We start from the raw sequence: 17,092 nt of genomic DNA on the forward strand, positions 1-17,092 counted from the left end.
CAAACGTCAGATCTGATTCTTGGATACCTCCACGATTCTTAACTTTTTCCGTGTCTTAATCTTTTTGCTCTTTGTTCCGAGAAATTTCCTCAGTGTTACGTTGTAGTTCTCTAATTTAGCATCCTCGGCATCACTTCTATAAGCCGTCTCATTTTATTTCCACAACTGTTTTAATTTCCAAGAACCTTCCTATTCTGTCCCCTTTTCACAATCTGTTCTTACTTTATGGATGCAATAGTTTTCCAAGTTTCTATGAAAGTAGTTATTAGAATTTGTTAACTTTTATTTCTAGAATTACTTAAATTTCCTCCAGGTCCAGGTGGGGTTACTGTGTATCTTAGAAAAGCTCCTGAAAGGATGCTGCTGTTAACCCTTGGTGAAGAACTACTTATCTAAATGACCAAATGGTTACTCTTTGTCCCACAGATCTGAAGGTACAACATTTAAACTTGAAATCAGAGAATGAGTCCAAGGATGGAAGCCTGAACACACGGCATAATCTCTTATCCTACTCGAAGATTCTCTGAATTCCAATGTTTTATCCAACTATGGACTGAGACCTATGGAAAATAATAGTTATTTGAACACATAATTCTTAAGAATTTGATCATTTCTCAGTCTCCTACACCGTATTGTTAGGTCCAAGAGGACAGCAATCATCTTTTTGGTTCACCCTTGATCCCCAGTGCCTTGCAGAGCCTGACAGAGAAGGCGCTCAAATGACTGTTACATAATTAAGTCATCTGTTCCCCTCACTTGATCCTTTACTGGTTCTGTGGACTCGCTTTAGGTTCATCCAAAATATTTCACTGAATGTACGGCTCTCATTGTTAAAAAGACCGAACTTACACTGACCTGGAGTCAGCTTCCTTATAGCTTCTGTGGGTTGGACGATAGCACAGGAGGGATGTTAGGGTGGGGGCAAAGAAGAGGGGTGGTGAGATGACTGCTGAACAGCCTTCCATCACTACTGGAGAACCAGTAACGTCTACCAGAGCAACCTCCACAGAGGTAACCACGGAGCACAGAAGCTGGACAAATGGACTACTTCTATAATCAGAAAGTAAGTGGATGGAAAATGAACAGACAGTGAACAACTATAGTTGCCCTTTTATTCCCACAGAAGTTATCCTTTAAGGTGGTTCACGAACCCCTAACCATTAGTTGCCCTCTTTTGGGTTTATTCCAGTTTGTCACAATTTCTCTTACATTTTCTCTTGGCCCCTTACCAAGTGCAGAGCAATGAACAAGTCAGTGCATGAATTTGTCCATTTAAAAGTTTCCAACAGACTTAACATACTCAGGTCTAGGAAGCATTTACTTTGTAGAGTTACTATAACTGACAACTCAGCTCTAGATAGGATAAAAGGGTCGTGTTTTCAACCACACATACCTGTCCAAGCTGTGATGTCTGTCCCTGAAGAGAGATTTGTGAACATGATTCCTTAGATCCTCCTGGCTGTATGATTGAAACTCAAGGTCTCACTTTCGTCTGTAGTGATGTGCCCTCCCTTATTTTCAGTTACTATTAGTCTGCCTTAAACTGCCTTCTGAACTTGGCAAAAACAGAGCCTACTCTCCCTTTGATCCCAATTTCCTAATCGCTGCCCTCACTGCCCATATGCTAGTGAAAAGGCAAGAGAAGTTTACACTGCTTTTGTGTACATCTCATGAAATTAGGAATACCTACAATAGACATTTGGTAATCTAGCCTTTGTACAGGCCTGGCCTCTCAGTTACACTAATAAAACTTTACAGATTCCTCACGTCCAGTGACTTAAAGCATTTTCTATAGCCAGGCACAGTGCTGGATAATATCACTTGCCTTCCTCTACTCAACGTCCCTCACCCTTCTAAGACCAGCTTAGCTGACACAAATACAAATTTCAGGCAGCAAAGATGTGGCCATTTTAATCTCATTTTAAAAACTACAACAACTAATCTTAAGTAAGGCAGTCGCTGATCAGTTGCAAGCTGACGAAATACTGAGGTCTTCTTCAACCACCCCCTCGGCAACCTGAAAGTAGTTCTCTGCAATACTACTGTCAAATGATCAGAGATGTCTGTCACAGAGGGATATTGAAAATAAATCTTAAACTGTCTTTTACAATTTTTTGTTCACGAGCTGAAAACACCTACTTCCAAAATACCCACTATTTTAAAACCTTCTGTATTCAAACTTGGTTCACATCTGCTGGCAACGATTTTTAAATCCTTATTTTGTCCTGTACATAGTAAAGGTTTCTGTTAACCAAATGTCTAATCTTTTCCCGAATGAGAATGTTCAATTCTTGAAGTCTAGAAGGCCCTCTCTTCCTTCATGAGTACACATAGACTTTAAAACAACTCAATCCCTAATTCTTTCACAAGATGTTAACATGATTATAATCACATAACCCAAACTTCTTCAGGGAACATTTTTCAGAACTGATCTTCCAAATTATCCAAGACAAAGTCCTGGGTTCCATGAATATGTTTCTTGAAGTGACGACTTGTAAATTTCAACCGTTGCACATTTGTGGGAAACAAGCTCACGTTTGTGATGTCTTAAAACTGTGCAAGTGCTTTGACACCTGCCCCTCCCTCCATATTTAGTCTCTTTAAAATGACAGGAAAACAGCAACCAATCACAGGTTTAATGGGTTTAATAAGTTTACCCCTTCAGTTCCTATTTGCAGCACCCAATATTCCTTTGAAATACCAGACAGACCCAGCAGTGGCCAACAGTAAAGTTCAGACCTCCAGAGTTTAAAAGTTCAGGTTCTCTGAGCATTCTGTGTTGCAGTGGCACTTGTCCAAAATTGGTACCTCCCTATAGCTGGGGGAGCTTTAAATGTACCAGTGAAAAAAGCTTTTTCCCCTTCAAGGGGAAGAAAGAAAACCACTCCTCAAAACCCAACAGATCTGGCTGTGAGGTCTTTCCTCCTGTCCCATCTCTTCAGGCTTGTTTTTTTTGCAGTGGAGCAAGAGACCAAATCTAGCCTGAGTTACAAGAAACAAGACAGTGATGGCTATAACGGGAGTGACCAGGAGCAGCAGAGTCTCCTTTACTTCCCACGTCCAATATATGTGCTTCACAGAAAAACCAAAACAACAGGTCCACAAAATACAACAACTAGAATTACAAAAATCCATTCATCCAAGGATGGTGGAAGGCGGGAAGGGGAGGTGGGAGGATAAATGGCACAGGGAGAAAAAGTATTCAAATCAGTCCAGGCACGGGGGCTGGCAGATGCTAGAAAAGAGCTGCAGAAAAACCTGTGGTCCTTTCAGACTCACCGGTGTTTAAAATCCATACTGGTGTCAGGACGATTCTGCCTTACGTGCACCAGAGACAAAAATCCCGATTCCTCAGAGAGAAGGGAATATGCACAGGGCCCTTGGCAGGGTGGGTCCTGCCTTCCCCGGTCGGGGAGGTGAACGAGAAAAAGAGCTGATGCGGCATCCTTCCAATCCCACCATCCCCTCTGGGTGGCAGGCGACTCAGTGGCCCTCAGCAGCCTTCAGTTTGGCAGGAGATGGGTGTGGTGAGGGGAACTTCTCCGCAGAAGTTGAACTACTCAGGGCAGACTGCAGGTAGACCGTCTTGTGGAAGAGTCTGTTGCTTAAGAAAACCACCAAGGAGAAGAGGCGCAACTGGAAAAGGCTAAAAGGCAAAAGAGACCCAACCTGTTAGACCCCCCAGGTGAGCAAAATTGTTTTAATTATTTGACAACTTACTTGACTACTTTCAATTTAAAATGATACAGGGGGGCTTCCCTGGTGGCGCAGTTGTTGAGGGTCTGCCTGCCAATGCAGGGGACACGGGTTCGAGCCCTGGTCTGGGAAGATCCCACATGCCGTGGAGCAACTGGGCCCGTGAGCCACAATTACTGAGCCTGTGCGTCTGGAGCCTGTGCTCCGCAACAAGAGAGGCCGCGATAGCAACAAGAGAGGCCGCGATAGTGAGAGGCCCGCGCACCGCGATGAGGAGTGGCCCCCACTTGCCACAACTAGAGAAAGCCCTTGCACAGAAACGAAGACCCAACACAGCCATAAAAAATAAATAAATACTTTAAAAAAAAAAAAATAAAATAAAATAAAATGATACAGGGGAAAACAAGACACCAGAAATTTGATCAAGCACATACAGAGGTTAGATACACAGATTAGACAGGCAGCAACTAAAGAATGCACTGGGTCCTGTCAGGAGTGCAGTAGTATCACCATTTGCAGTATCGGGGCTTAGAGGAAATAAAGTTCTGTTTTAGATTAATTCTGACTCAAGAAGTACCTTTCTAGGGTACAAACTTCAAGCTATGTCTGAAGATATCGTATGCTATGTGTATTTCATTTTCAGGAGAGCTTCAAGAGAAAGTTAGTTACGTTAAGATACACACTTAGGGGCTTCCCTGGTGGCGCAGTGGTTGAGAGTCTGCCTGCCAATGCAGGGGACACGGGTTTGAGCCCTGGTCTGGGAGGATCCCACGTGCCGCGGAGCAACTGGGCCCGTGAGCCATAATTGCTGAGCCTGCGCGTCTGGAGCCTGTGCTCCGCAACAAGAGGGGCCGCGATAGTGAGAGGCCCACGCACCGCAATGAGGAGTGGCCCCCGCTTGCCGCAGCTAGAGAAAGCCCTCACACAGAAACGAAGACCCAACGCAGCCATAAATAAATAAATTAAAAAAAAAAAATGCAAACCTTTAAAAAAAAAAAATAAGGTTTTCAAAGTCCTCTGCTAACTATAAAATTCTATAAAAAAAAAAAAAAAGATACACACTTAGCATTTACTGGATAGCAAGAGCATGCAAGAACCCAAAGCAGATTGGAAATTTCTAATAAGTGTATCCTCACTGACTTAACCAAAATTGATCAAAAGATTGGGCTTTTCTCTGAAGTGATAAAACTTTCAGAGTGCTAGTGTTACTAAAGATTCATTTAAAAATACTTTGTTTTACTGTCATTATCAATAAACTCCTGTAGCCAGAACACATGGCCCACTATTTTTATAAAGTTGGCCATTCTTACAAAATGAGCTCAACTACAGGTAATAAGTGCCTTATTCGGTGAACTGTTACATTTTAAGAATATGTATAATAGCAGCAATTTCTGAAACACATATCTGCACATATGCATGGGGAAAATCTGGGGATACATCCCAGAAGTGTTTCTCTCATTGAACTGTATATTAATAGTTTCCTGCAATGTAAGGTTATTTTTAAAAAACCTTAACAAAAATGTCTCATTCACATAATTGCAGTGTTATGGCCCCAACACTTTAGACCAAAAAAACTTAACACATTTTAGCTAATACTGGCTAATACTTACTATGCTTTGCCAGGGGTCTTTGCTTCATTGGCGCTGATAATGAATAAAGGAAAGAGAATAGAGAATAGGCAGCCACTGTTTAAAAAAAAAAAAAGAAAGGAAATAATTAGTCACCTTCAAAACAGCCATGACTTTGAAGATATTAGAAGCCCAAAGTTCTTTGCCTCCAGTGCTAAATATCATGGCTTGATGGACCCTTAATGTATCAAACACATCTTTTAAAAAAAAAAAAAAGGATTTTTCTAAGCGCTGGCTATGTTTAACATTGTTCCAGGAAGCAAAACAGAAGAATATGGCATATATGATCATGCAGACTATATTTTAATGCTGAGAATTCCCTGGCGGTCCAGTGGTTAGGACTCCGTGCTTCCACTGCTGGGGGCATGGGTTCGATCCCTGGTTGGGGAACTAAGCATGCCACAAAACGGGGCAAAAAAAAAAAAAAAAAAAAAATGCTAACTGACAAATGTCTATGACTATCTGTCAGGGAGAAAAAATCCTACAGACCTCCTGATGGCCAAATAAGAATGCAGAATGCCTAGCACAGAACCAGGCATACAGAAGGGGCCCCCTACACTGAGTATTTTAACCAGTCCCCTTCAAGTCCCTACAGTCAAATTACCTGACTATGTAGGAGGACTGCATTGCTGTGAGGAAAGCCAAGGGCAGACCAAATCCAAAGTAGTAAGGCCAATTCCTTTCTATGTTTGACAATCGCTGGTGCATTTCAATTCCTAAAACAAGGAGCCAATACAATTAGGCTGCATATTTCCTTTCAGTCAAATGACTAAATATGGTAGACAATTTATTTGAGGTTTGAGTTGTAGGTACCGATCTGCCATTTAGAATACAACTAAAGCATATAAATTAGAATTGTCCAAATCTGATAAAGCTTCTATGCGAAGCTTTTACAATTGAACAATCACAATTTCATAGCTGGTAGGCTAAGTGAATTCTGAATTACAACACCAGAATCCTTTGTCAGTATTAGTCTTGAACAAAGCAAGCATCAAAAAAAGGCAGCTATCCTCTAGGAATCAATTAACCCCTTTCAACCAACCACACCCAAATATGCCAAGGACTTTCAAAATATCCCCCCAAAATAATCTGTATGCACCAACATCAAATTAATTTCTCTAATTGAAAGTAACTCGTGCTCATTTATGCCATCTTACGGCTCTGTCAGAGCTACGTGACACTAAGCTCCGTAAGGATGATGCCACACTGCTACGTTCCCCAGCAACGAAGGGTTAACCCCCCAAGCCACATGCAAGTCCCCTCTTGCCAAAAAGGCTGCTTCATTCCAAAGACGGTTTGCCAAGGGCCTAAGTACTGAAGAATTTAAGAAGTCTACTTAGCAGCACCATTTCCAAATTGGGCCTCCAAGTTCTGAGTTTCTTTAGACAGGCTTACCTTTATTGAACCAACGATATTCGAAGCAGTATAGTGAGTAGAGAAGAGACATATGCAGGAGACTAACCAGCTGACCAACAAGATGGATGGGAAAGAGACTCACAAACATCCCCTGAAGAACAAGTACGGAGAATCTTAATTCCAAAGCTTCAGAGACCTGACACTGTTCACCTGCCACTCTGAGTCATCACTCTCTACCTAGATAGCCTGATGGTTGCTTCTCAAGTTTCTAAATAGCAGGAGAGTGAAGAATGCTCAGGGTGGCAGGGAGGAGCAGGCAAATTCATGTTTCTTTACCATTTTATGATTTTAAGTCTCTAGTTGTTTCTGTGAAAAAATGATTTACAGATCATTGCCTCCCATAAACATAGCTGCTGAGTATAAATGTGACACCCTGTCTTTGTGAAGCTCCCTCTAATGAATCTTCTTTTCTTAATGGGCTCCATGCACCCAGAAGGCCAGTCTCACCTGGAGGAGGAAAAGAGCCTGCAGCAAAAGGTTGAAGAGCATGTCAGCAATTATTTTGCTGACACTAGGGAATGGGTGAGGCTTCCTCCCTGATACCTCGAAGGCCAGGTCAGCTATATCCTGTAAGAGAGAAAGGAGCTCACCAAAACATGAATTAAATGGCCTCAATATCCATCCCCAAAGCTAAGGCCACTGATCTGCCATGAGACCTGCCAGGGAAGAAAAGCCCCTGGACATGTGGCCATGAGATGCTCTGGAGACCTGAGAGGATAATTCCATTTTACAAGAGCACAGAGATCACCCACTGGCTGCTTGACCAAGAAAAGTTAAGGCTGTGACATCGCTCCCTACATGGCCACTAACTTCGCAGGCTGAAACCTGCCACCTGGCGATCCATTATGCCATAAAACCCAGACTCCATTCTGCCCTGGACCTACCTGAAACCAAATTGCATTCACAACTTTGCTAAGCACAAACAGGGGGAGCACCCAAAGAGCACTGAAAATTGACGTGAGGAAAAACTCGAGCCACGACCAAACATCCCCATGTAGTGACGGATCACCTAAGAAAGGCGGAAAGGCTTATTAGTTTAAATGGAGAAATGGAAAACCAGAAGACCAAATATGCAACCCCTACTCCATGCACATACATCTTTGTTTCCTGCCAGCACATCACTGCACCTATTTCAGAGAGTCTTATTCTTCATAGACACACCAAATTCTGGCCACAACTCCAATTCAGAGTAGCCACGGAGATGTGCTGCTTACCTTGAGACAAACCTGCTTACCGGGTGGTGACTGATATGTCAGTGACCAGCAGTACACTGTATGCAGGAAACCACCCTGGTTCAAATTCCAGCTATGCCACTTACTAATGGTTTAACCTTGGTAACCAATTTCCATTTCCTCATCTATAAAATGCTATCTGTAACAATACCCAAAGGGTTGTTGAGAGATTTGAGTTAAAAACATCTAAAGCTGCGGGTACAGAGGAAGCGTTCAATAGACTGAGGGAGACACAGGGAAACACCTCTCACCTTGGCAATGGACATACTTACCAATAATTTGAGCCGTTACTGACTGAAGCACGGGAATAAACACTCGATAAAACAAAAGGAGACTGAACTAAAGGAGAGAAGAAATAAGGTAAACATTAAAAGCCCTTCTTTAAAACAGGAGTTCCAAGTTTCAGTGTAATTATTTTCCAGATGGAAGTGCCTTTTACAAATCAGGAGCCCTGAAGTGGTACCAAAATTGGACTTAGTTCTATTTCCCAGTTCTCCAGCTGAGGAGTACAAACCTGACACTGCCTATGAAAACAGTAAAACTTCTGGGGGACTAGAACATTTCAATTAGTAGTCACGCCAAACTACAGGCATATACTAAGTACACAGTCATATTTTATTAATTAAAGCTAACACCTAAAAACATCTGTGAAATGTTTAGATTAACAAGTTGAATTATACTGAATTTCAAGTCCAAGAAAATACTTAACTATTTGTTCTTCAAAGTACTCAAATTTCACTTAAGCCTGTGTTGGTTCTCAGTCAGCTGTAGGCAACCTTCTGGTATGAGTTTCAATAGTAATCAATTCGAGGACATTGCTATGACCAGACAAAGGGAGAACCTTGCCCATATCCATCTGTCTTTCCCCTCTGAGCCCCCATAGTTGCTCTTAACCAAAATGTCCAGACAATGTCACAAGAAATTGTTACCTATTAACATTAAAACTTGTGACTAAGTCATTTAAGAAAAAAGTGTATATTCAGGGCTACCTATTCCTGATATTTACATACAAGTTTTCTCTGAGTGGGAATAAAACGAGTGAAGGTGCACAGAATCCTGAGTGATGGCCTTAAGCACGTATTAGCAGGGGAAAGCTACCTGTCTCAATTTCAAGAAGACGGTTGAGAACCATGAACACCAAAATAATCTGAATAAAGATGCTTATAGGGCTTCCCTGGTGGCACAGTGGTTGAGAATCTGCCTGCTAATGCAGGGGACACGGGTTCGAGCCCTGGTCTGGGAAGATCCCACATGCCGCGGAGCAGCTGGGCCCGTGAGCCACAACAACTGAGCCTGTGCGTCTGGAGCCTGTGCTCCGCAACAAGAGAGGCCGCAATAGTGAGAGGCCCGCGCACCGCGATGAAGAGTGGCCCCCGCTTGCCACAACTAGAGAAAGCCCTCGCACAGAAACGAAGACCCAACACAACCAAAGATAAATAAATTAATTAATTAAAAAAAAAAAAAATTATAAGGCACCTGGAATTTGACGAAAAAGAACTTACCCAGAATACTCCACCATTCCAAGCGCAGCACTGAAAAATTCTACTAACAATACGTGGTTCACTGGAAAAGACCACATGTATTTAGCTTAAAAGGCATACAGGCTATTTCCATAGTGTCATTCAGTAGCTCTCCTTTTTATATCTTTTGTTGGCATATTATTTTTCCAGCACCTACTGTTCTCCCAATGTTCTCTCCTAATGTCAATAAGAAAAGGCTAAAAATATTTCAAGAGAAGCAGTTTTTCTTAAAAAAACAAACACACAAAAAACTATATTTTCTAAAATCCAAGACTGGAGACTAGAAGAGGATGTCTGAGGTTCTTCTATCAAAATCCACACAGGCGCTCCTAGGAAGTATCCACCAATCCAAGTAATTTTTTTATGGTTCTCTATTCACCATCCTGATTTCTTTTAAACACCCCGACATTTTGAACAAGGATTACTGCTAGACACCAGTTTAATTCAATGTGAGGGGAGTGGGGGGAAATCACCTGTAACTTTTTTGGGGGAGAAAGTACAAAAGACAAATAATGGGGTATTGAAACTCCAAGTCACTATGTAGTGTCTGAATTCTATACTAAGTTTAGTCACTTCCTAAAGTGCCCACAGAAGGGAATTCAGATGTTTTCTGACATCAGCCTCCACTCCTTACCTCTCCTGCTTCCTCTCTATACTCTGGGCTCTCCTCTGAGCCAGGACACTGCTTGCCCTTCTTCGACGCTGCTCCTCTCTCTTTTGTTGAATTCGAGCATCTAGCTTTGAGATGGTACAAATTCCCCAGATGGAGTCTTTGATTCCCTATACACAAGAGTATTATTTTTAAAGAGGGAAGATTTTGGATCAGAAGACTTTCCAAAGTTACATACAGTAAAGTGATGAAATAACAGTGGAAATCATGGTACTTAGTTTGCTACAAAGCTTAGGGGACCCTTGATATTTTTCTATTTTGAAATAATTCCCAATTTACAGAAGAGCTACAAGAACAGAGAACTCCCTAATACCCTTTCTCGGGATTCACCAGCTATTTTGCCACATTGTTATTTATTCTTGTTTATATATATATACACATTTTTTTAGATCATTTGAGTAGGTTGCTGTGTCATGTCTCTTTACTTTTAATTGTTCAGTGTAAATTTCCTATGAACAATATTCTTTAATATAACAAGATAGTTACCTATTAAAGAAATTAAATATTGAAATAGTTTAATCTACAGTCCATATTCCAATTTCCCCATTTGTCCCAGTAATGCCCTCTATAGCATTTTTACCCCTCAAGCATCAGACATCAGTTCAGAATCACATGTTGCATTTAGCTCTCATATCTCTTCAGTCTCCTTTAATTAGGAACAGCTCCTTAGCATGTCTTCCTTTATGAAGTATACAGGTCAGTTATTTTACGGGATGCCCTCAATTTAGGTTTGTGTCCTCATGATTAGGTCCCAGGTTACATATTTTTGGCAGGAATATCACATAAGTGATGGTGTGCCCTTCCAGGTATTACATCCAGAGGCATGTGATATCTGTCTCACCTTGCTGGTGATGTCAATTTTACATATTCAGTCAAGGTGTTATCCAGCTCCATTGTATGGTTGCAAATTTTTCTCCTTGCAACTAATAAGTAATCTGTGGGCAGACATTTCTGAGACCAGGCAAATATCCTGCTCATCAAGTCCTCTCCCCTAGATTTAGCATCAATTAACAATTCTTGCCTAAACCAATCTTGAATAACATGGTTGCAAAATAGTGGTTTTCTACTCCCTCTAACACTTACCGACACTATAAAGCCAAGTTATTGCCCTCCTCTATACTCTTCCAGTATCAATCTAATGTCTACAAGTACGATCTACATCCTGTACTAAACTAGCAATACTAGGGTAGACTAAACACTGGTCTCAAGAAAGGACCAGGGCTGGACCAAGGCTAATGGAAGACACAAAGAAATAATCACTGTAAAAGTGTGAAAAGCTGTAGGATAAGAGCACGCCACATAAGACAGAAACAACATTGTAGTGTAGCTGGAGGAGAATGTTTTTCAACAGTGTATGCTGAGGGAGAAGGTTGTTAAGTCTATAAGTCATTGATGGAGGCACTTGCCAATGACTGGAAGAGCCCCAGTGGCAGAAAGATTACTGTTATTACTACAAACATCAGAACTACCTATTACCCAGTTCAAAGGACTGCACTCATTCATCCACCCACTCCCATACTGAGCATCTTCAATGAGCCAGACAACATATGGAAATGCTCAGGAAACTTATAACTCAGCAGGAAAAGTACACAAGTAAACCAAAAGAAAAAAATAAATAAAAATTTATAGTTTAGTAAGTACCACAACAGATTTATGTCCAAAGTAGAGTGGGAAGGACTAGGGTATTCAACTTCATCAAGAAGCAGAAAAAAGGGGACTTCCCTGGTGGTCCAGCGGTTAAGACTCCCCACTTCCAATGCAGGGGGCGCGGGTTCAATCCCTGGTCAGGGAACTAAGGTCCCACATGCCACGCAGCCACAAAAAAAAAAAAAAAAAGCAGCAGAAAAAGGCATTCTGGAAGCAATGGCCAACCTGGATTTAAGAATGGCATTTTCACCTACTGTTATGAGCGAAAACAAATTTTAGAGAAAACTGTCAGGATACAGAGAAATGGACAAGTTTATGAAGTACCTGCTGACAGGAGCATAAATTGGCAGCATGCACCTGATCTTTTATCTGTGAGTAATGTTTAATCTTATTTTGCTTTTTAACCTCTAAATCTTCCACAAACAGTTTTAAATTTTAAGATAGTTAAGTTTAAATGGCTTAGGGCCTAGTATGTGCTAGGACGATGACAGCATCCCCACTTCTGAGATACTTACAGTCTAGTGGGGCAGACAGACACACAAAGTTCACATTGTATAACTGATCCAGGGTTGAAATTTTATCGCGCAAAAGGACGTAAGGTATTAAAAGAAGATCACATTGCATGAATTCTCTTTGGCCCTTCTAAGATATTCCTTCAATTCCCCCCTCTTTGATTCAAAGGTGATAAACTTTTAAACACTCCCACTCCCCGTCAGAATTGGCCTCTCTCCTGCTCCCGGGAATAGAGCTACAGGGGCTGCAACTAGGGCATTAGACCTCAGACAGCCACTGTAACGGAATGTTATGCTACTGATCACGTGGGTGACTACATCCTAAACAGATCTCTATGGGACATTCTTCTAGAGCATCATCATCTCCGCCTTGTAGAATGGGAGAATAAGACGGGTCCTATAGTGTAGATCCGGACAAAGGAGTTTAGGTAATAGCACTGTACCAATGTTCATTGCTTGGTCTTCAACAATATACCATGGTTACATACGATGTTAAGATTAGGAGAACCTGGTGAAGGATATAGGGGAGTTCTCTGTACAGCCCTGCAACTCTAAAATTATTCCAAAATAAAGTTTAGGGAATTCCCTGGCGGTGCAGTGGTTAGGACTCCACGCTCTCACTGCCAAGGGCCGGGGTTCAATCCCTGGTCGGGGAACTAAGATCCCACAAGCCATGCGGCATGGCCAAAAAAAAAAATATATTGATAAAGTTTAAAAAAAAAAAAAAAGAGGGTCTGGGGCCAAGCTAAACAGGGTTTCAATACTACAGACACTCACTAGACAGTTCTCCCAAGTTTCTGCGAGATGCAGGATAATACCCCTCCCTCGAGCAGTGTGGATCAGAATGAAAACTTGTAGGTGAAGAACCCAACAAATATCATAAAAATTTCAAAAATACCTAAAGGATTTTCTAGTCAGTTCCTGCAGCAAAAGGGTCAAAAGATGACTTGACATACTCACCCTGGCAAGGTCCTGCAGAAAGGTTTTGACACTGTCAGCCATCTCTTCACCGCCCAAACTATCAACTACGCAAAGGAGAGAGAAGTGTCCCCAGATGTCTCATCATGAAGCACCTGGAAACAGACGGAGCATAATCGGGGAAAAATATTTATCTTCAAGTTACTTCATGTACATTTCTACATGATGACGTTTTCCACATACTTCTCTAATAGGAGTGCAATAGATTCTAGCACTTAGGTAGATACTAGCACAGTTAACTAAGTGAGGTTATACCTGTAACTACTGCAAAACCTGAAATCAATAAATTTTTAAATCACTTACCACCCTTTCACTTTTACATGCACTAGTAAACTCTTCTCTGGGCCTTGATGTCCCTAACTACCCCTCCTACACGTCCCAAGTACTTTTGAGATTTGAGATCATGAGATGGGTGATAATTACACTTCAATATCCTCCTAAGCAATAGCTGTGCTTGATGTTACTTGAACACAAATACAGGAGCAAAATGAAAGTTTTAACAAAAATTACTAAATCTGCACTTCATACACAGGGCCCTCCAGCACACAGATAAGTTCAAGGTATGATGTGAAATTTCCCACCAAGACCCCCAAATATGCCTTCCCTGTTTTCCAACTTTAAATGTATACATATATGTACAATTTTAACAAGCATGCAGGAAACAATGAATTTTAAACTAGGCCAGAAAAAGGTTAAGTCCACGTGTATAAATATTCTTTAACACTCTATAGCGTTCCCATTTTATTTATTTCTTAGGTGAATGAGAAATCTAGCTTCATAAACTAATAACTTGAAAGTTCACGTGTATAAGTATTTTTAAAATACTACGCTCCCATGTAATGTCTAAGGTGAATGGAAAACCCATTTTCAAAAGTTTAATTAAGGACTTGGGATTCTAAAGCTCTCAAACCTGACTAAACCAATCTAGGGTATTCTTAATTTAAGAGATAGACCATAATGACAATTTCACAGGCAGCTTCCATACACCTCGAATTTCAAAACATAAGCACACTTTCCCTAATGACCACTTCACCAAACGGTACCTTATTGACCCAACTGGACTACTGCCACCCAGAACAGGAAGAGCAGGGAATACAGCAGAGGGAAGGCAACTTGCACAACACTGCATGTACCATCTTCTCCTTGGGTCAAATCCTACACAGATGCACTCACTTCAGGTAGAGAAGTTTCTAGGGTAAGAAACTTTTGTTAATGCTCCCACTTAAAAACAAACAAAAAACACCTGAGTGATAGGATACTCAGTGACAGGTGAATAGTTAAAGCTCAATGATGATACATAAGACACTAGTTTCTAAAGATTATCACGGATTCACTTTTAACCATCTACTTCCTCATCTATGAATTAAGGGTGTTAAAATTTTTCATAGGTTTTGAGTACAAAGTGCAGTAACATGAAAATAAAAACTTAACTTCTACATAAACATAATCCCACTACAGAATGAGCTAGTCTGGGAGTTTAAGGAAGCCGATTACTTAGTCTGGGTTTCTCACAAGGTGCTGACACAGCTGGAAGCGTGTGGGTCCTAATCCAAGGAGAGGAGCTGTGTTACCTGAACCATGGCCATTAACAACTGGCTTCTGCAAGTACCAAGTGGCAGGTTATCTACTGACCAATAGTGGCCCGTGAAGGACAAGTCACTTCAATTTTATACGCAGATCCTATTTGAATTATCCGGAATATCCAGAAATATTATCCGGTTTGACAAAAAGCTCAGGCATGGAGAAAAGCAACCTGCCACGATTTGAGACCAGAGACTGTATAACACGGAGGGAACCCTCCAACTGTAGTGGACGTAAGTGAGATGCATCTGGTTCACAGCATTTCACAGACGGAGGAACTGAATCTCCGAAGTTAAATGGCTTGCCCAAGATTACAGCACGTGAAAGGCTACAGCGAACTTCAAAACCCCGGTGTCTGAACCCTCAGTCGGGGCTTTGTACTCAAGCTTTGCGATGAGGATTTTTGTTTAACCCGAGCATCCCATGGACAAAATGTCTCGTAAGCCTGTAAATACAGCTGGCTATTAAATTCCTAAACAGTCATGAGAACTTATTAAGCATCTACTGAGGCACAGTCCTGTACTTTCATTTCTAAGTCACTAAACCCAGAAACGCAAGTCTGGAAAGCAGGAGGCTGTCACATCCCACTCCAGTTTCACTAAAGGTAAGCATCCTCACATCCCACCGGGCTCCCCGGATGCTCAGAGCCCACAGGTCCCTTCGGACCCGTTTCCCCCCAGCTCCTTGGCAAACCCGACTGGAAGCTGGTCTCCCTCCGCAACCACAGCCGTGCACGAGGCGCGGGGCACGCTCACCTCCCATCAAGCGGGGAGCTAAAGACAGCCGCGCCGCACCTGGGCAGAGGCTCGCCCGCGACTGCGGGCTGCGTCCCGCGCCCGGGCTGCGTCCCGCGCCCCGGCCGCGCCCCGGCCCTGCCCCGCCGCCGCAGCACCTTCCCGCCAGGCGTCCCCGCGCGCAGCCCCCGCCCGCACCTCCCAACCCCGCGCTCGGGCCCTGCTGCCCTCACACGCCCTCGCCGCCCCAGCCACCGGGGCCCCTGCCGCGCGCGCAGGCTGCGCGGCGCCAGGGCCAGGCTCGGCATAACTGCACCTACCCGGCAGCTTCGCCCCCGCGGCTCCGGCTCCGGCCCGGCCCCTGGTCCACCGCTGACCCGCTCGGCTCCTCCACGCCCCTCCGCACCCCTCCGCGCCCGGCCACCCGCTCCCGCCCTGGCGCTCCCAGGGCCGGGGCCGCTGCGCCCACACTGGGCATGCCCGGGCCGCACGGGGCCGCTGGGAAGTCAGGCGGGCGCCGAGTCCAGCCGCCCGGGCGGAGGGGGCGGGGCCGCGGCGGCGGAGGGGGCGGGGCCGCGTGGCGACCGAGCCTGGGAAATGCAGTCCGTCCTCCGGGCCCACCCGCGCCGCTTCCGGGGATGCCGTACTTCCTGATCCCGTATTGTGTTCTTTGCTCTCTCCCATTTACTTCTGCAGGGTTGCTTGTCTTTCTATTATGAAGCCTAACAACAGAACAATAAAATGCAGAAGTCATCTTGGTCTCTTTGGTTGGAGACTTCAGTAACCAAAGGGTACTAAGCAATGATGGGTTTAAATCAAGGTCACTTAACGATTAAGAATAAAATGACTAAGAATAGGTCAAGCTGCCATGCAATTCGGCTGCATTAGGCGTGTTCTCTGACAGCTAAGTGTTGGCTGAGATTAAAACGATCAAGTAAATAGAAATGAAACTGTTTTCATCTCTGTCCCCACCAGTCCGTCTCTACCCCAGGGACGGCAATTTCTTGGCATCGAACCATCAAGCCTGACCTATAACCTTTTTCTCCCCTATTCCCAGCCTCTTACATCTCTCACTCCCCATTTTTTCCTCTTTTTTCCACTTCCTATTTTCCTTCACCTCTAGGTGTGCTTAGAGCTGCTTCGCTCAGGCCACCTACAAAATCAGATTTTTACTAGTGGAAGCTCTTTAGTATAACCTTACATAGTGTGAGCCCAGGTATCAACTGACTTACTCAAGGTCAGTGGCAGAACAACTACCCAGACCTCCTGACTCTCCTCCAGTTAGTTCAGTGGGCTGGGGGGTGGGGTCGTTGACCTGTTCTACCCTGCCCAACCTCCAGCCCCATTCCAGAACAGACGAGTCCCCTACTCTGAGCCTGTGGAAACTACCTTCTCTTTCAGGAAGAGGGTCACGAAGTCGAAACTAACACGATGGGAGAAGAGAAATAAGCATTCAGAGTAGCAGAAGCCCTGAAATA

At 43.3% G+C, this 17,092-nt stretch overlaps 1 protein-coding gene across 2 annotated transcripts; it reads right to left on the reverse strand.

The window, feature by feature from the left end:
- Window positions 1-2,187: 2,187 nt before the first annotated feature.
- EI24 (EI24 autophagy associated transmembrane protein) lies at window positions 2,188-16,114 on the reverse strand. Of its 2 annotated transcripts, XM_036861079.1 has the most exons (12): window positions 15,935-16,104; window positions 14,343-14,489; window positions 13,282-13,394; window positions 10,127-10,272; window positions 9,475-9,535; window positions 8,245-8,311; window positions 7,625-7,749; window positions 7,188-7,307; window positions 6,720-6,831; window positions 5,929-6,040; window positions 5,307-5,381; window positions 2,188-3,646 (listed from the first exon to the last, which is right to left on the reverse strand). In XM_036861079.1, the coding sequence occupies exons 3-12, from the start codon at window positions 13,321-13,323 to the stop codon at window positions 3,484-3,486; spliced, it is 1,023 nt and encodes a 340-aa protein (XP_036716974.1). In that variant the 5' UTR covers window positions 13,324-13,394; window positions 14,343-14,489; window positions 15,935-16,104; the 3' UTR covers window positions 2,188-3,483. The 2 variants fall into 2 exon arrangements, with proteins under 2 accessions (XP_036716974.1, XP_036716975.1); XM_036861080.1 differs by lacking the exon at window positions 14,343-14,489 and having other exon boundaries at window positions 15,935-16,114.
- Window positions 16,115-17,092: the final 978 nt, after the last annotated feature.

This window comes from Balaenoptera musculus, chromosome 8 (genome assembly GCF_009873245.2).
Source record: "Balaenoptera musculus isolate JJ_BM4_2016_0621 chromosome 8, mBalMus1.pri.v3, whole genome shotgun sequence".
Taxonomy (NCBI): Eukaryota; Metazoa; Chordata; class Mammalia; order Artiodactyla; family Balaenopteridae; genus Balaenoptera; species Balaenoptera musculus.